At 39.9% G+C, this 16,896-nt stretch overlaps 1 protein-coding gene across 2 annotated transcripts in view; it reads right to left on the bottom strand.

Moving 5' to 3' along the window:
• Window positions 1–16,896, bottom strand: part of SLIT3 (slit guidance ligand 3) — a 472,881-nt gene that overhangs the window by 138,974 nt on the left and 317,011 nt on the right. For both annotated transcript variants that reach the window (XM_042826239.1, XM_042826238.1), the window contains exons 11-12: window positions 9,406–9,477; window positions 3,398–3,469 (exon numbers count right to left, since the gene is read on the bottom strand). In XM_042826239.1, the coding sequence (XP_042682173.1) occupies window positions 3,398–3,469; window positions 9,406–9,477 (144 nt within the window). The remainder of the gene's footprint in view (window positions 1–3,397; window positions 3,470–9,405; window positions 9,478–16,896) is intronic.

The raw sequence follows: 16,896 nt of genomic DNA, 5'->3' as shown, positions 1-16,896 counted from the left end.
CTTGGCCAGTAACACCCTCCGTCCTCAACAGCAGCCATTATAGCCAGCACTCCACAGGCCTGTTCTGCCCAAACTAGACTTCATTGGAGTTTTGGCCTTCTTCTGTTTTTGATTTTGTCCAGAAAGAGGATTAAAGTTTAGTCCCTACCAAAAATATGCTAGGGACCCCAGCTGCAGTGCCTAAATACTGAAAGAGAACTTCAGAAACTGTAATAGAATCGAATATGCAGAATGAACTCACAGGTGACCAGTTAGTGACAGAGCCCAGCCTGCACGTGACACAGCAGGGAGAAGGAAAAGCAACAAAACTCTGGGAAGAACTGAAGATGTTCTTAGAGAAGAAATTAAGAAATCTACATCCCTACATATTTCTGGTAAGAAAAATGGAACAGAAAATCCTTATATCACAGAGCTGTTGTATATATAAGGGAACAAAACCCTACAGAAAAATGGATGGAGAGAAAATAATTTTTTGTCCTTTGTGCATGGAATGAAGAGGCCCTGAATCCTTATGAGAGCAAGTTTGCCTTTCTTTAGTTAAGTGCAGAGAAAATCCAGGGTAGAAATGGCTTTTTCGGAATGTTAACTTTTTGTGACCTGCTTGACTCCCACTGATGGATTTCCTGATAGAGAAAATACATGGATTTAAAAGAAAAACTTACGATCTGCTAGAATGTGGGTCACTAAGCAGTTCTAAAAGATTTAAGTTACACGTATTTTTAGAGGAAATCACTTCTAATAATGTAAGAAACATTCCTGTGTTTTAAAACTATAATGCATGTTTTTTTCTTCCATCTCTACCTAGGTAGGCAGAGTACTCTTAGAAACAATTACTAACCCAGGTTAACTTCAGAAGAAAGTAGAGCAGCAACTCACTACACATAGGCCTCCACAAGCCAGCTAGGCTAACAATGTTGGCTGTCTTCCAGATGAGCACTTTCACTCTCTTGGACCCCTAGGGAGTAATGCAATTGCATGCAATCTGGAAGTTAAGGGAGGAGCTAAAAAAAAAAAGCATGGATTTTGGGAAGTACAGCACTACTTCATTTTTAATGGAAACAAAGTTGATTATTTTCATTTGCGCTTTCATACTTCCCACTCCTTTACTACTGCATTAACTCAGCAAACTGAAAAATCCAGCTGCTTTGTGCATGGGTTAAACCTCAACGGTGTCTCATTAAAATGTATGCCACCAATCACAGCTGGCTTCTATACACAAAAAATAAAAAAGGTTCTCTCAGCTGAGCGGCAGCATTGTATGCAGAGCAGTGTTCCTTTAGGGCATGCAGCTGAGTCAGGTTAGTGGGGCCTCAGGCACAAAACCAGCCATTTAAAAGAGAAAACGCTAGTTAGCAAACTGTCTTACTTCATTTCTACATCCCTGTTCTTTCCCCTTTGGCATTTTCACTGGGAGGACTGGCACTTCAAAGGAGTCATCTGCTCTTGCACTTGTCTTCTTGTGGTTGACAGAACTGAACTGGTGGCTGTATTAGAGGTCAGATGAAAATAAAACTACATCCTCTTGTTCGGAGAAGGGCTAAGACAGAAAAGCCAGATACTGCACATCAGCAGAGAAATAATCTGAGAACAACGAGAACAGTGACCAGGAGGGAAGAACCTGGCAGAGGTCTGTGTGAAAGAGAAGGGAACTAAACTATCTCTTGCCTGTCAGCCACAGGCAAAGCAGCTGTAAGACCTACTTGCAATGAACAGCCAGAGCAAAGCCTTTCAAAAGAAAGCAAAACCAGTGGCAAGCATAAAGTCTATTCCACCCACTTGGATATAAACATACTTAAGCCAGTTTGGCCTGATTTACTGAAAACACAGTTTTGGGTGACTGGTCAGAGAATACAGAATCACTTCACTTGCATCTTTGTGCAAGTCGTACCACTAGAACTTCCTGCCCTGTTTATATTCTCACTTCATCTCTCTCGAATCCAATGTGTTTTGTCCCACTCCTGTCACTCCTCCCACTCCTGGAGGGGTATCTGAAGTATTTGTAGCTAAATCTGAAACATTTCTGAGTTGGGAAGTCAGCCCCAGTGGAAGCCTCTTGCCTGCCTAGTTTACTCGAGCCAGCTTTGCCAAGCCCAGAAAGCTGTAGCACTGCAGCATCAGCAGCATCACGTGATGCCAAAACTGTAGTGTTCAGTAAATATCATTCTCTTAGTGAATCATTTCCAGACAGCACTGAGGGATTTGGCCATTTCCACAGTAGGTTGAATAACAGTGCTCTAACTATTCAACAAAGGCTAGCAACACTTAATATATATTTCTGGCATTTTCCCAGCTGGATTCAGGGCACAATGAAACACCCATCCTTCTGCATTCTGCCTCAAAATTTCCTTGCAACACAAATTTAGTACTAAATAGCCTTCTAATATTAGATCTAGAAAACAAGTTTTATAGGTTGTTAGAATTATAGAGCATTCAGAGGATAGAACTATGGCAGCTTTTGGGAATAAACTACAGCCTTAAAAACGAAGCTATAGGACATGAATATTAATGAGTTAAATGTTTCTAAACTGTCTTTAATGCAAGTAAATATTGGCACAGTTGAGCTTATTCTCTTGTCTCAACTCAGGTCTCTTTCCAATACTCCATTCCAGTTCATTCTCCTAGTGCAGCTTCTGAACTTTTTTAAGCTCTCTTTTACCAACAAAAAGTTCCACTGTTTTAGCAGTGAGGTGAATAGCTAGGTCGAAATACTTTGAAATCAGCTTGGTCTTACAAGCAGTTTCTGTGTTCTATAAACAGAAATGAGTGCTTGTCAAGAATCCTACCTTCATCTTAGTTTCTGATTAAAGTAGTATTTTAGTCCCTTTCCAGCTTAATAATGTAGTAATTATAGCTAAGAAATGTGAAGTTTTTGCTAAGAGCTCAGGTTCTTCCCTAGCTAGTTTGAAGAAACTACAACAAAAATAAAACACAGAAAAAACCCCCACAAAAACTCAGACCTCAGTTTTGTACAACACAGAACTTTGGTACAGAAGCATCGGCCCCTGATCTACCCTGATTGATACCATCAAAAACATTTAAGCTATGATGGCTTTTGTGTGCCATGATGAGGTGAGGGTATGGATTAGCCTGCAGGTACACATGTACAGCAGATGCAGTAACGCATGGGCTTTGAAGAAGTGAACAAGTATATAGCTTTGGAGGTGTCCAACTATATTTTATAAATAAATACACTTCTTAGAGATGTGTAAACCATTTCTTTTTCTAGCCTTCATGACCTCCTATCCTTTGTGATCAATTTTTCATTTACAAAAGATTAGATGCTTCATGCAAGCTGGCACTTGCACACAGAAACACAACTTCTCCCAGACAGCACATTATCGTTTCTCTTACATACATACTCTCCAAAAATTCTACTTCAGTTCTATTTTCTACTTACAATGAAATGAGAGATTTCAAGCCTTTGAAGGCATCTGGTGCGATGTCAGATATCTGATTCTTGCTGATGTCTCTGTAAAAAGAAGGAAAGATTAAAAGAATATTCGTAAAATGGAATGGGATGAAAATATTTGAGCTTGAATATTTACATAATTGTAATGTTTTGGAAGAAGATGCTTGATACAGAAATGCAACTAAAACATGATAGTACCTCGGAGGAATTACAGAATGCAGGGACACAGACAGGAAAATTCCAGCAATGAACAAAAACCATCAGCTGTACGACAGGCTGAAACTTCAACACACTGCAACTCTCCTGTAGGTAAGGCCTATCAGGTTATGGGCATTGAAACAAAGAATTTTATGAGAAGCTTTTAACAGTAACAACCGCGCAGTGGCCCACTGAATATTAACTGTTTATAAAACATCTTCAGAACTTTTAATAGTAGATGTGGCACTGTGACTGTGCAAGGCGTCCCTCAAGCACGAGGGGCAGCCTATGCTAAAGCTCTAAGATGGTTTGTATGTTTAAACATTGGCTTGGAAGGGTAACTTGATAATAGTAAGCAGACCATATTTGGATTTTAAGTGAAATCATAGATAAAGTGAGGAAATGTTCTGAAGTGAATAGAAAGTGCTGTCAGGACACACAGTAATGAAGAAGGTGGGATTAATGTTGTCTGCGTGGTGCAGGCACTGGGGAATGGCTTCTGAAGCAGCAAGACAGGATTTGGCTACAGAAAAAAACTTTGTGGTAATTGGGGTGTAGAGATGAGCATCCTTATAAATATGAGAAATGCAGTATAGTTAAAATAAATTCCCATCTAAAGCCTAGGAAATTACACTAAGGGTTAGTCTCGGTGTACCCCTACCAATATTGGTAATTCGTAAGGTGACAAAATTGTTGCGATGCAGGACTTTTCCTGCACCAAACTCAGTTTGCTACTTACGGGAGAAGGAATGGGAAACAGACTACCGCCCCTCCTGATCCCAGAGGAGGTGACAGTGTCACAGTTTAGCTTTGCACCAGTTATGCTTGTTTTCTAATGGCCTGGAGAAAACAAGCAGCGTAAAATTCTGCTAGGACCTTCATCTGGTGCAGTAGGTAAGAAGAGGATTGACACAGCAATGGCAGATCTGCACCGAGTTTTCAGATGGAAGGGAAAAGATTTGAGTATCTGAATGGAAATCACAGACCTCTGAAGCCTTACACTCTACTGGTGCAGACCCCATTTGGGAACCCCAGTGAGATTTCTCCAATACTTTAGCTATGCTGTGTGTGGAATTCACTTATACAATGCTGTCATTTGCTAGGGAAAGCGTGTTCCTTGATTGAAAAAAAAAACCAACCAACCTTCAATCTTAATCACAACCAACCATGTATATATCAGTCAATTATAGGCTGCAATACCCTTTCTTCATATGTGGTGCCAAATTTACAGATGCTCAGATATGGGAGCCTTACTATGGCTGTCACTGCAAGCCAATCGCGCTGTCAATCAGTTCAACCTGGTGCTTAGCTAAGGGCATAACTTTCAGCCGCTTTGTTGCATTCACTGATAGTTCATATCAACTTTTATCAGCAGTATCAAATAATTTAAATGATGGCTGAAGCTGGAGTAATGCAGCTTTTCAGCCTATACATCTCTACTCTAACTTCTGCCAGGGCAGGTGCTAACAACCCTGTATAGATCCTCAATAAACACTATTTGAAAGTCAAGAATCAGAAAATAAATATGCTTTCTATTCTACACATGCCATGAGGTGTAAATTCTGTTGGATACAATTTTAATGAACTGTTTTCAAATCTAGCTGCATAAAGCAGGATTTTCTTTAGTTCTTTGGGTCAACGAATAACTGCTACGCAACCCACCAGTGTTTTCTGTCACAGCATTCTGCCTACAAAGACAGCATTCAGTGAAGGTTTCTTGTTTCTTGGCTCAACTCACAGAAGCCAAGTTTGTGACAGTTAAAAGAGGTATATTTAGTTTTCTGTCTTTTTTAAAATCTCTAGTGCTTGCTGCTTTTTGTCTTATAATTCACAAGCACAAGTCTGGTATGAATTTGTGCTGTTTATTGGGGATCACAATAGGATTTGCTACAAGGGAATGAAATCAGCTTGCTGAACAGAGAATCTGAAAAGGGGAATCAAGTACTGGAAACAAGTATTTCGGCACTATCTTATTGACTTGCTACATTTCAGCATTTCCATCCTTTCTCTCTCCCCATGTCCAGATGCTAATGAGCATGTAACGAATGGTGCCTGAACGTGCATAAATGCCATGCTGAGTGATGAAACTTACCACTTCATGCAGATGCACTACAATCAGCATTAGAAGATAATTAGACACATTATTTCCTTTCCATTAGAGCCAGGATCTACTGCTGTTGGAAGAGGAGGCTCCATCTCCTTCTGATTTGACTGAGACAAAGGGATTCAATTATGTCATTGTATTTTTGCTCTCTTCCTTTGGTCTGCTGCTGTCCGACAAAATCATCTTATTTTGTGCTTGATTTACATCAAGACAAAGAGATAAGGGTTTCTCTAACCTATTAAGTCAATTTAGGTCTCATAGGGCTCATTTCCATATTTTAGGGTATTGCTGAATCACTCAGTGGAACTGTGGCTCTTTGGCTGGAAATATAATAAACTTATCAGGATTCCACCCAGGCAGGGAATACATTAGTCACCACACACGCATTTCCCTGCAGCTCTGACAGCACAGTAGAGACTGTCTGCTTTCAAAGGGCTGCTTAACACACCTTGGAGGGTAGCAGTGGGTGGCAGTGCCCAGTTACCAGTTAGATACATAAACTGCTGATGACTTTGCAGTAGGGAATAAAGTGCACCTGTGAGTCACAGTATATGTAACATTTGACTGCATGGCAAAGACATTGGCTTAAATGTCTTCACTGTGAAAGGTTTAGAAACAAAACATCTATTTTTAGATACATCCAAATGCAAAACTATTAGTGAACGAACATTCTCTTTGTTGACTAGCATTATTAGAGATAACCTGGAAATCTCTAACATTGAAACTGGGCTATTCTCATCTGACAAGAGTACTCAGTAAAAACCCATGTCATGTGTGGTTTAGTTTTTAAAAGCTGCTTCAAAAAAGTATCAACATCACAGAGCTACTGAGAAGAATGTCAAATCTCAATGTGTTTGCTGCTCAGATGTAGTAAAATGAATTTGAAAACATGAAATGCCATTACAAGCACCAGAGCTAAAGAGGTACATTCACATCTTTCAAAGTGTTGATATGCACTTAACTCAGCATTATGCTACAAACTTGTACTAGAAACCTCAGTAAAGCAAATACAAAATGCAAGGAAATGATTAAAGAATGATATTAGCACAACTGTTGATACATAAATATATTAAAAAAGGCATGTATGGGTGAAGATATCACTGCTTTTCCTTGAAACAAATGGGATGTACCTCGTTCAAGCCCCCCCCATACTCTTCTAGAGCCCCTGAATGATTAAAGAGCAAGCAATGAGTTGTAACATTCTCCTCAAAATCAGGGGAACCATCATTCTGGATTGTATAATTCAACTGCACATTTGAATCCTACAAGTGTCTAGTCTGCCTTCTGAAGCAGTTACATTTAGCTTAACATAATCTTCTGTTTGACAAAATGTGGGTAATCAGGGGAATTCCAGGTCACACAAAGCATTTTAAGCTCTTTTGCCAAAAACCAAGCACTCTGTCACACTGGAAGCTCTTGAAGAGACATTCTAAGCAACTGAATTTAGCTAGATGCAAATACAAAGTTGAACTAATCTACATACGCCTTCTGGTATCATCCCAACCTACTGATATTAAGTCATTTAAAGATTAAAGTGGTTCCTACCTAAAAAACTCATCTAATGAGTAAAAAAGTACTAATGAGTACTAAAAAGTACCACTCATCTAATTATTTAAGAAAAGGAAATAGCATCATCTTGCAGGAAATAGTAAACAATCAAAATACTGAGAGCGCTGCAAATGAGCAGTCTGTATCCTTAGCATTCCACCATATGTGCCCACCAGAAGGAGTAGAACAAAATAATATGATTCATGATATTGTGCTAATATTATCCCTTGAGTTCTATGAAAATATTATTTGTAATATCTATAGTAAGAAGAATAACAAAGTTCTTCATTTGTACCCAGGATAGGGCATCAATTAACAAAATGAATAATCTTCATGTGTTACACCACACACTGAAATGACAGTGTGACCATGCAAGAATGGAGACTTCAGTGCTATTAGGAATGTCTTGGTATTTCCTTTATGGGAAAGAATGGATAATACTTATCTTTTAAGAGATAATTTCTTGACAAGATATATTTTAATATACCTTATGTTAAAGATAATGCCAATTATCTCTTCAAATCATTGGACAAATTGTTTTAAACTTCATGTAACAATAACTCCTGGTCTAAAGCCTCACTGTCCAGTAGCAAAAAAAATAAAACAAAAAACTTTAATAAGGAGACAGGTTGATAACCAAATTTCAAATCATCATGTTCACGATGGGACATTCTGCAGCCTAACTATCCCTAGGTCTTCCACAAAACAGCCCCATGTTAATTAAGCTTTGACACAGATCATTTGGAAGGATAACTCATTATGGGAGTTCAGATCCCAGTGATGATGCCAGTAATACTCCAGAAAGCTGTTAACACAACTTGCTAATGGAATTCTGCTCTGAAATTCTAATATTAATCATTTCACCTAATAACTGCCACACTGGGTTGGAGGAGTTAGTCAAGTTACAGAACTTTTTTTTTGTTAAGTCTCATATCAATTCTCAATCATGAAAAATGAAAGGATAGTAAAACACTGCCAAAATCTAAAATTAGTTATACCTCGGAAAGAACTCAACTAGTGCCTTTAATCATGAAAAAGTTACAAGTTAGGTCACTGAAAAGGGATCTGTCATTTTTCAATGAAATTACTATCTCGCTATCTAATACAGTACTTCTTTAAAAATACATACAGCTATATTGAAAGTGAGACATTAGAACAGAGACTCTGCAAGATTGATGATTTGACCAGTTAAATATTAAGATCCATATTTACAGCTCTTCAGCTTTAGCAACCTGATAACTCTGGAGCAGCAAACAGTAATTTCACTCTCAAATCCAACGGTACAGCACATTTCAGATTCCAAAAGCATTAACATTCTGATGATTCAGTAGCATTTTGTCGAGTCAGCTGACAGTTTCTTAATTCCAGAAAGCACTGTACACAGTAGAAAACAACAGCTGTAAGAGGTACCATTTTTAAGCAGTCTTAGCACTGAATACAAAGTCTGGACAACTTCTGGTCCAGTGGTACCCATCAACATCCTGATAGGATGGCGAGGCAGGAGTAACATTTTTCATCATTGTCTGAATCACAGTTCTGCTGTCACAACATCTCTCATAAAGCAAGACAAACCAGGGGACCGACCAGCTTGTATGCATTGCTGCTACGAATCAAACTTTGTAAAATTTATTGTTAAATCCACAGAGACAACACAAGAGCTAATCAGGAAGGAATTGTCTGTGTATTCACCAGTGATTGAGAAATTGAGAAAGTGAGCTCCACTAGGCTTGTTTTCCTGTAATCAAGCAATTGAATGCAATATAAATATTCCTAACTACTCTGCAGGAACATGTACTCCTGCCGTAACAGGGGTCAACACAACGGAGTGCTGTGAACAAAAACCAGAATGAGTAAGAGAAAAATACAGAATTTAATACCTTTTCTGAGTAAGCAGATTCGTTTGAACAGACTAACTAATTAGCTCACATCCTTTGAAAGGGAATTTAAGCATTATAAAGGATTTCATGCACTGGTAGTCATCCTAAATCTAATCCCGTTGTTGCACACACTATGAAGAGATGATTTGTGCAATCCCCAGTGATTTCAACATAGAAATTGCCAATATGTTTCTAAAATAACACTGCAAAACGTGAAGCTAGAAGATTCAAAATTGCTCTTGCATTTTGGCCTTATTATTAGGACTTACATTCTCTTAAGTTTCTTGTACTGGGTAAAAGCTCCAGGGGGAATAATTTTGATGAGGTTTTGTTCCAAACGGCTGAAAACAAACAAAGAAATATACATGTTAAATACACAATTACAGGAGTGGAATAACAGTAAACATTAAAACTGTTGGGTTTTTGTTTGTTTGTTTTGCACAAATACGCAATTATTTCATAGAGGTTTATACATGAAATAGATTTTCTTTTGAAAGCCCTAAGTGGAAAAAATGCTGAAAAAAAAATGCTTAGAAAAGAAATTCATCTCGTTGATTACATTAAGTTTGTATTTAAACAAACAAACAAAAAAGCTGTAGAAATTGCTTCTTTAAAGCACAAGGGATTACTTAAAAAAAATCCTAGGTATACTGCATGACTACTTAGTCAAAATTAAGGTGGAAAATACAGATGCTTTCCCTCACTGCAAATAGCAGGTAACCAAACCAAAAGCGATGCTATTTTGTGACAGCTTAATGAGCAGATTAATAATACCAGCTGAGTGACTCAGGAGCAACAATCTGTGGGAAGACGCCAAAGTTCCGCCCCGTATCCAACACTTGCATTAATAATACTACTGCAGAACAGTGTGGAAACCACTGCAATATAAATTCAGATTTTTAACTTTTTTCCTTATCTTTGGGGGAGGGGAAATCTATTTAAAACAGAGGAGAAAGGACTCCATGCTTCAATTTTCACTAACAAATATCAAAATTGTTATAAAATATGGTCCAGACTAAGTGAATATGCTGCTGTTTTCATTTCTGAGCTCTGTTTTGAAAGAAACATTCTTTACAAAGTAGCATAAATGCTTGTACCAGTAACAAAAAGTGAGCAGCATTAAGATACTGCATGCAGTAACATTCATTTTTGTGCCTTCTCAGAAGCAAGATCCCCAAATACCTGCAAGAAGGACTGCTTTCTCCTCACATGAACCCTAAATATGTATCTCAATTACAAATGTAAAACAAGACCCCCCTTACAACAAATTCAGATGTCCGTGGCAGTTAAAATCATGCAAATACAGCAGGAATAGAAAGCATGCTTTGATTTTACTTAGTTCTTACTATTCAAAAGTTGTGTTGCTGTTGTTTTTGTTTTTTTTTTTTCTCTTCAAAAATGTGATATAAAGAAAGAGTTACAATTGCAGAAATCTGTGGTTGGAAATGCTTAAGAATTGAAATATGAAGACAGTGGAGTGAAGGAAGGAACCACTGGAGTTATTTAGGGTTGCTGCAGCAGTGCAGAAGGGAGGAAAAAATTAAAGACCAGGAACAGAGATAAAATGAGCTACAGGCAGAACTGAACGAAGGTTTTTAAGCACTATGGAAGGGGGCAGAGAAAAGGAATACAGCCCATCAACCCTCTACCGCACAGCATATCCTTCTGTTGATCTGTGCTTTCAACAGGCAAAAAATTCCCTTGAAAACACACTATTTTGCCAGCTCGGTTACGCTTTGAGAAGCTATTTAAGCCATAAACATTGAGATATTTGTACAGCCAATTTGCACAGACCTCTTCATTTCTGTAGTAGTCTATTTTAAAGGCTGCAATCGGAGTTAGTTCTCTTCCTTGTTTTGTGATTTGAATTAGCATTTGAGATTTCCCTCCCTTGCTCTAAATATAACGGGCATCGTTCCCGGCCAGCCCGCAGTGCATGCAGATTGCTGCACGCTCAGCACACTGCTATTGTTGGGTGTTTGTCACCAGAGTTAGTGGTACACTCTTCCCATAAAGGCTTTTTGTCAGCTTGCCAGCTCAGTAACTCCGCCCAAATATTTCTAAGCAGACACTTCTAGGAACAAAGCAGGGCCCGCTTGCCCAGCTCCTTGCTGTACGGATGGGAATGGCACACAGGCACAGAGCTGTCCTTATGGTGCAACCCGAACACACCACCAGGAGGGAAATATGGCCCGATTTTATAACTGCTTCAAATTCCAAGGACATTTCAGTCACTCGGAAGTGTAAATCCACACAAAATAACCCCACAGAGCGCAAAAAAAAAACCAAAATTGGAGTAGCGCAGACTTTGAGTGATACGACCAATTTCTGGAGAAGGCAGAGAGGAATACGAAAGGGCTGCTCCACAGCACAACCTGCACTGCCCTTTCCTAGAACATTTGCAGCAGTGGCCAAGAGATGAACAAGGCTGCTGTCATCTGCTGCTGCACTGCCACCTTAACACCTCACCTGTTCCTACTGTACAAAGCTCTTTGTCAAAGAAGGACTGAAGGCTACACATGGTGTTTCTGCTTGGTGCACTGTGACTGCAGTTTGCAGATGCTCACACAGAAGCAACAAGTGGTATGGCAGGCTGAACCTCTCTCACCAGCCCTTGTTCTCGAGTGATTCCAACCTGGGAACAAAATGCAGCTGAACTAGAAGCTGCTATACCCAAACATGGCCTCAGAAAACTGTTTCTTTCATGGTCTGTCTGTGCATCCCGTGAAGCACTGACACACTATAAAACAACCTGCACTAGTGCAAAGGAACGAGATGATTTATTTTGTGCATCGCTGGAATACTCTATAAATTAGTTTTACAATACATTTGAGAACTCTGTACATGAGATGAAATCCTAAAAGAGTAAACTTTGATCATTTGAACTATTGTCTGCCACATTAAAGATTTCTTACAACTCAATAAAATTTTGCTCAATTTTCCTCTGGTATTTCATAATAAGATCCATTTAAAAGGCTACACAAGTTGAATTCACAAGGCTGATAAAATAAATTGGCCATGTTCAAACCTCTCAGGGGCTTTTGTTCCTCCTTTCAGTTACCCATTTCACTGTGCCTGTCGCCTGCTGCCAGCTGCATCATTTGGATGAACTGAAGCATATCTCCCCCCTCCTGACATACAGCAGTGCTGTCTGCCTCTTGAAGCTTTATTTTATTGCCTTCGACAACAACATCAAAGGACAAGAACAATTTCCTTTCCCCTCTCTAATATGTTATCAGAGATTGGAGAGTATGAGGATCCAATGGATTCAGATACATTTTTCTTGTAACAACACGATGCTAGACAGGATAAAGTCTTCCTTCTTCTCACTCTTTCTGAATAACTTTGCAGCAATAAGAGCAAAAAGTAAACATCGGAGAAAAAAAAAACACAAAAAAATAGGAAACTATGCAGTTAGATATGACAAATGATCCCAGAGCAAAGAATAAGCACTCAAATTCCCATGCTAATCTATCTCAGAGTTCACTGAGGTGCAAATCTTTTCATCACCTCCTCAGCTGGCGCCTGTACTGCTCACACCCAGGATGGCAAAACACAAAGGTTAAAAGCTCTCCCTAAGGCAGCCTTGCAGAGCCAGCTCAGCTCCCAGGGGTGACGAAGCCATTTGTCTTGAAGAATGATTTCCCCTGCAGAGTGGGGGAGACAGTTGTATTAATTTGGACCTTAACTATCTCTCTTTCAATGAAGGAAAGAAAGAATTTGTTACTTGGTCTCTAATGGAGCAGTTTGCTAGCAATTTTCCCATTTCAAACACCGTCTCAGCTGCTAATGTGTAATGTTTTGTCAAGCTTGCCTACCCATAACATAGACAAATCACTAGCTTAGAGAAAAAGAGAGAGGGAGTGAAGCATCAGTACCGATAATTCTCAGCTGTCAGATGAATAGAGCCTACAAATGAGACAGCCATGCTCTATTAACAGTGCCATCGAGCTCTTGCTTGAGATGTGTCAGAAACGTCCCTCTGAATCCAGCAGCCATGAGCTCCCTGCTGGGAGACAGCAAGCGAGTGAATGAGCCGGGCTGCTCCCTGCATCACGCTGCCAGCCGTGCTGTGGGGCTCACCGGGGCTCACATCACCCAGGCAGCTGAGAACTGAAAGCGATCTCCAGGAGAGAGACAGCATGAGATTGCATTAGTGTGCAGCAGTGACTGTCAGAGCTGGTCTCGGGCAGGATGCACAGCCTCTGTGAAGGTTCTTGGGAAGGGCAAAATGCTTTCTTCCCTCCTGCCCTATAAGGGGATTTTCAAGAGCCGGTCAAGGCTATCTGGGAGAAATAACCCACATGTTCACCCAATGCTTTGTATCAAGGAGGATGAAACTTCCTGAACAACAGACAGCATGCTTATCCTTGCCAAGGGGAGAGAACAACTGGATCACAAAAGTTGCTTGGACTATTATTTGCCATTTATCTCACATTCTGGACTTGCATATCTTATCATGCATTTTAGTCTTCAATGAGGAAAAGTTCACAAATTTATTTTCAGTATTTAATAGGAATAGATCATACTTAAAATCTGGTTGTCTTACAGCAACTACAGGCTAGAGCCGAACGCCGTCCTGACCCCTTTCTTCCTCCACCCACAGCAGGCTCAGGCAGCTGCACTGATGGATTCACCCAAAGACAGCACTGCATATGGGACACCTTCACGGGGTAGGGAGGAACCTTGTCCTGCATTCACACTGTCACCACTTGCAGCTTACTCTGCAGTGAGAAGCAGACGTCACACAGTCCCTGCTCTTCACACTGCAGCACTGCACAGGGCACTTCTCTGCAAAGCATGAGGCAAAAATCCTGCAGTTCTGTTGCTTTACAAAGTTTATAGATCTACACTAACAAGAACTAAATACCTCAGTGCTTGCTTTTTGTTTTAACTAAGATAGCTAAAACCTTAGTCTCTACCTTAGCCAAAGATTGCCACTATAAACACACACAGTTCTCCAAGACTTTTATAATTCTACCTTTCATCACAGCGCCTGAACGACTCCCAAACAAAATTAATATCTATTATGAAAAGCTCTCTCATTGAGCCTGCCTCTCTGTGTTAGGAATTAGAGAAGTGAGAGCCAGTGAACTGTCCACCTATATTAATACAAGGTGACAAGCAGAGTTCCCCTTGAAGAATAATATACTTCTTATACTCATGTTTGGTGTTGATTTCAGGATCCAGCAGTCAGGTTCCTCATGCTTCTCAGGCATTCATCTAAGGGCAAATTCTTAGTGGACAAAATCTCACCAAGAATGAAGTGGCATTTCAAAATAAATCTAGCTAGGAAGTTACATAGTTAATTCCACTAACCAAAAGGCATCCACCAGAATGAAACCACTCCTTTTGATGTGTTCCCCCATACCATGGTGTTCATCTAAAAGTAATGCTAGCGATATTGGATTTTCTGACATACTACAGTTAATTTGGTTAAGCTGACCCAGGTCCCAGCGTAAGAAGTGAATTTATAATGGTGGTCAGACTGGAAACCCACTGGCTCTGTTGTGGTATTTTAATTTTGTGCCAAGTGCTGTACAGACAGACAGGGATATATCAGATAAAACTGTAGTTGGCTATTTTGCAAAACAGTTTTTGACATGATACCAATGTTTTTATCTATACAAACACAGTATGCAGTAAGATACTGCCAGGCCTCAAGGCTTCTCTGTCTACCACTGCAATACTCCATCTTCCCTGGTGGTATTTTTGGCTTTTCTCATCATACTGCAGTATTACTTTCTCCTGCCAGTCCCACTGATTGCCTTTCCCTGCTCCATCTTCAGAGGGGGTGCAGCACCCACCAAACACGATGTCGGTGCCTCAGCTTGCTCAGCCTGCAGTCCACATCTGTGAGACCTTTTTGCAGGCTGTGCCCAGGGGTAAAAGCAGCGATTTCAATTGCAAGCCATCAGCAGTAGGTACAATCAGTGAGGATGCTAATAGGCTAAATGCAAGCTGTTCTAGGGGTAAAATACAAAATATCCTCTCACTCTTCTTTTGCTACTTCCCATCATTTGATATTTAGGATCACTGCTGTACCATAGAAGAACCTAGCTAGCTTTAGATGGAGATCACTTCCCTTCTCAGCACACTTCCATGGCTCCCACGGACTTCGGATCTGTATTTGCAGGAAGATTCTCTCTGGGATCTGCCTACAGATGGCTGTGAGGACCATGGGACAGAATACGTCCTTCGTCTGCAGAGAATCAGCCACCTCTAAAGAAACACAGTCAAGCTGTGTGCTTCATTCAACCAGCAGGTGTGTCTTCCTGCAGGTTTGGGTTTCCAAGATCCTTTGGCGCGGTAACAACAGCAGAAACTTTGGTCTCACTTTCAGATTGTTGTGGCCCCCCACGGTTCCAGCTGAGACCTTCTGCATTCAGTTCAGAGAGCTCCAAGGAGACTGGCCTGGAGGGTGCTACATGAGGGTGAAGTTCTCTCAGCTACTTTTCAAGAATGCAGGCTCAGATCTCTGCTGAGCGTGTTTTGTTGTGGCTGGTTTTTGTTGTTGTTGCTTTGGTTTCATTTTGTTCTTTTGTTGTTTTTTTTTTTTATTTAATCTGAAGCTTCAAGTCTATACATGGGAGATGCACGGTCTCTTCAGTGCATACTAACAATCAATACTTGGCCTACTGCTACATTTCACAAATGTAAACAAGAAGCAGTGGTTTTCAACAAACCAGACTTGGCAAAAGGTTTTGAAATACATTTCTATTAGGGAGTTTTGTCGATCTGAATCTCCTACCCTTTGCTGAAAGATATTCAGTTAACAAATTTGATTATGTGGTACCACTACTCGTTGCCCTTTCTGGCCTTACCATTCATTTCTTGTTAACAAGGCTAAATATACGTCCCTGCTGAAGTGATGTCTCTGGAGCAGAAAGTGACCAATAAAAAAAGCCAACAGATCCAAACCTACAGCCCTGTAAGAACAGTAACTCCTGCAGAGCTTGGCTCAGTAAATTTCACCTGCACTTAACTTTTTTTAAATTAATTTTTTTTGAAGTGTAAATTTCTCAATTGTAAAAAGAGAGAACATGGTAAAAATCATGTGACCAAAAGAATGAATATCATTATTGGTGTATGCAGTCTAGACTTATCAAAACAAAAACACCTTATCATGCTTAGGGATGACACTAGTTACTTACACAGACAAACATGTAAGAGATAAATCCTGCCTTGGTCTTAAAGCAGAAACTCCTTGCAGTTACTGCCTGTATTATAAACTATTTTTCTTCAGCTACCTCAGCAAACAAAGCACCTTCTTGACATTTCCCATAATTTTATATTTTTTTTCTGCTGACGGTCAACCTAAAATATTTTATTATTTCATCCTTATTTTTGGGTCTTGCCATCATTCAGTAGAAGGTCATCTACCTGTTTCTGGCTTGACAGTAGAAATCTCATTTTGATGTTGAATGTAAGGAGCCAATAATACAGTTTGCCTTGTGAAACCCACTAAACAGTAGTCAAATTTGACATGTGAAACTGTCCAGAGCCAATTTACAGCAGTGAATGAAAACCATATTACATGATTCAACTACAGGAGCCAACCTGATTCCCTACCCAGAGAACTTGCCACCAGAGGCAATTATGGAACATTTATTACGGTGTTCAAAAATACTGTGCTGGCTTCAGCTCCAGTATTTACCGGAAGCCTGGGAAAATCAGTATAAGTTTCTTTTAGGAGGGAGAATAATGTTAAATTCCTAACTGTCTTCCCTCTACTGTCACATGTGTGGTGTCCACACACT

This window comes from Centrocercus urophasianus, unplaced genomic scaffold (genome assembly GCF_019232065.1).
Source record: "Centrocercus urophasianus isolate 14NV4802_14NV808 unplaced genomic scaffold, USGS_Curo_1.0 seq_26, whole genome shotgun sequence".
Classification (NCBI taxonomy): Eukaryota; Metazoa; Chordata; class Aves; order Galliformes; family Phasianidae; genus Centrocercus; species Centrocercus urophasianus.
The sequence above is the reverse complement of the archived record's forward strand: the minus strand, read 5'-3'. Positions and strand labels throughout refer to the sequence as shown.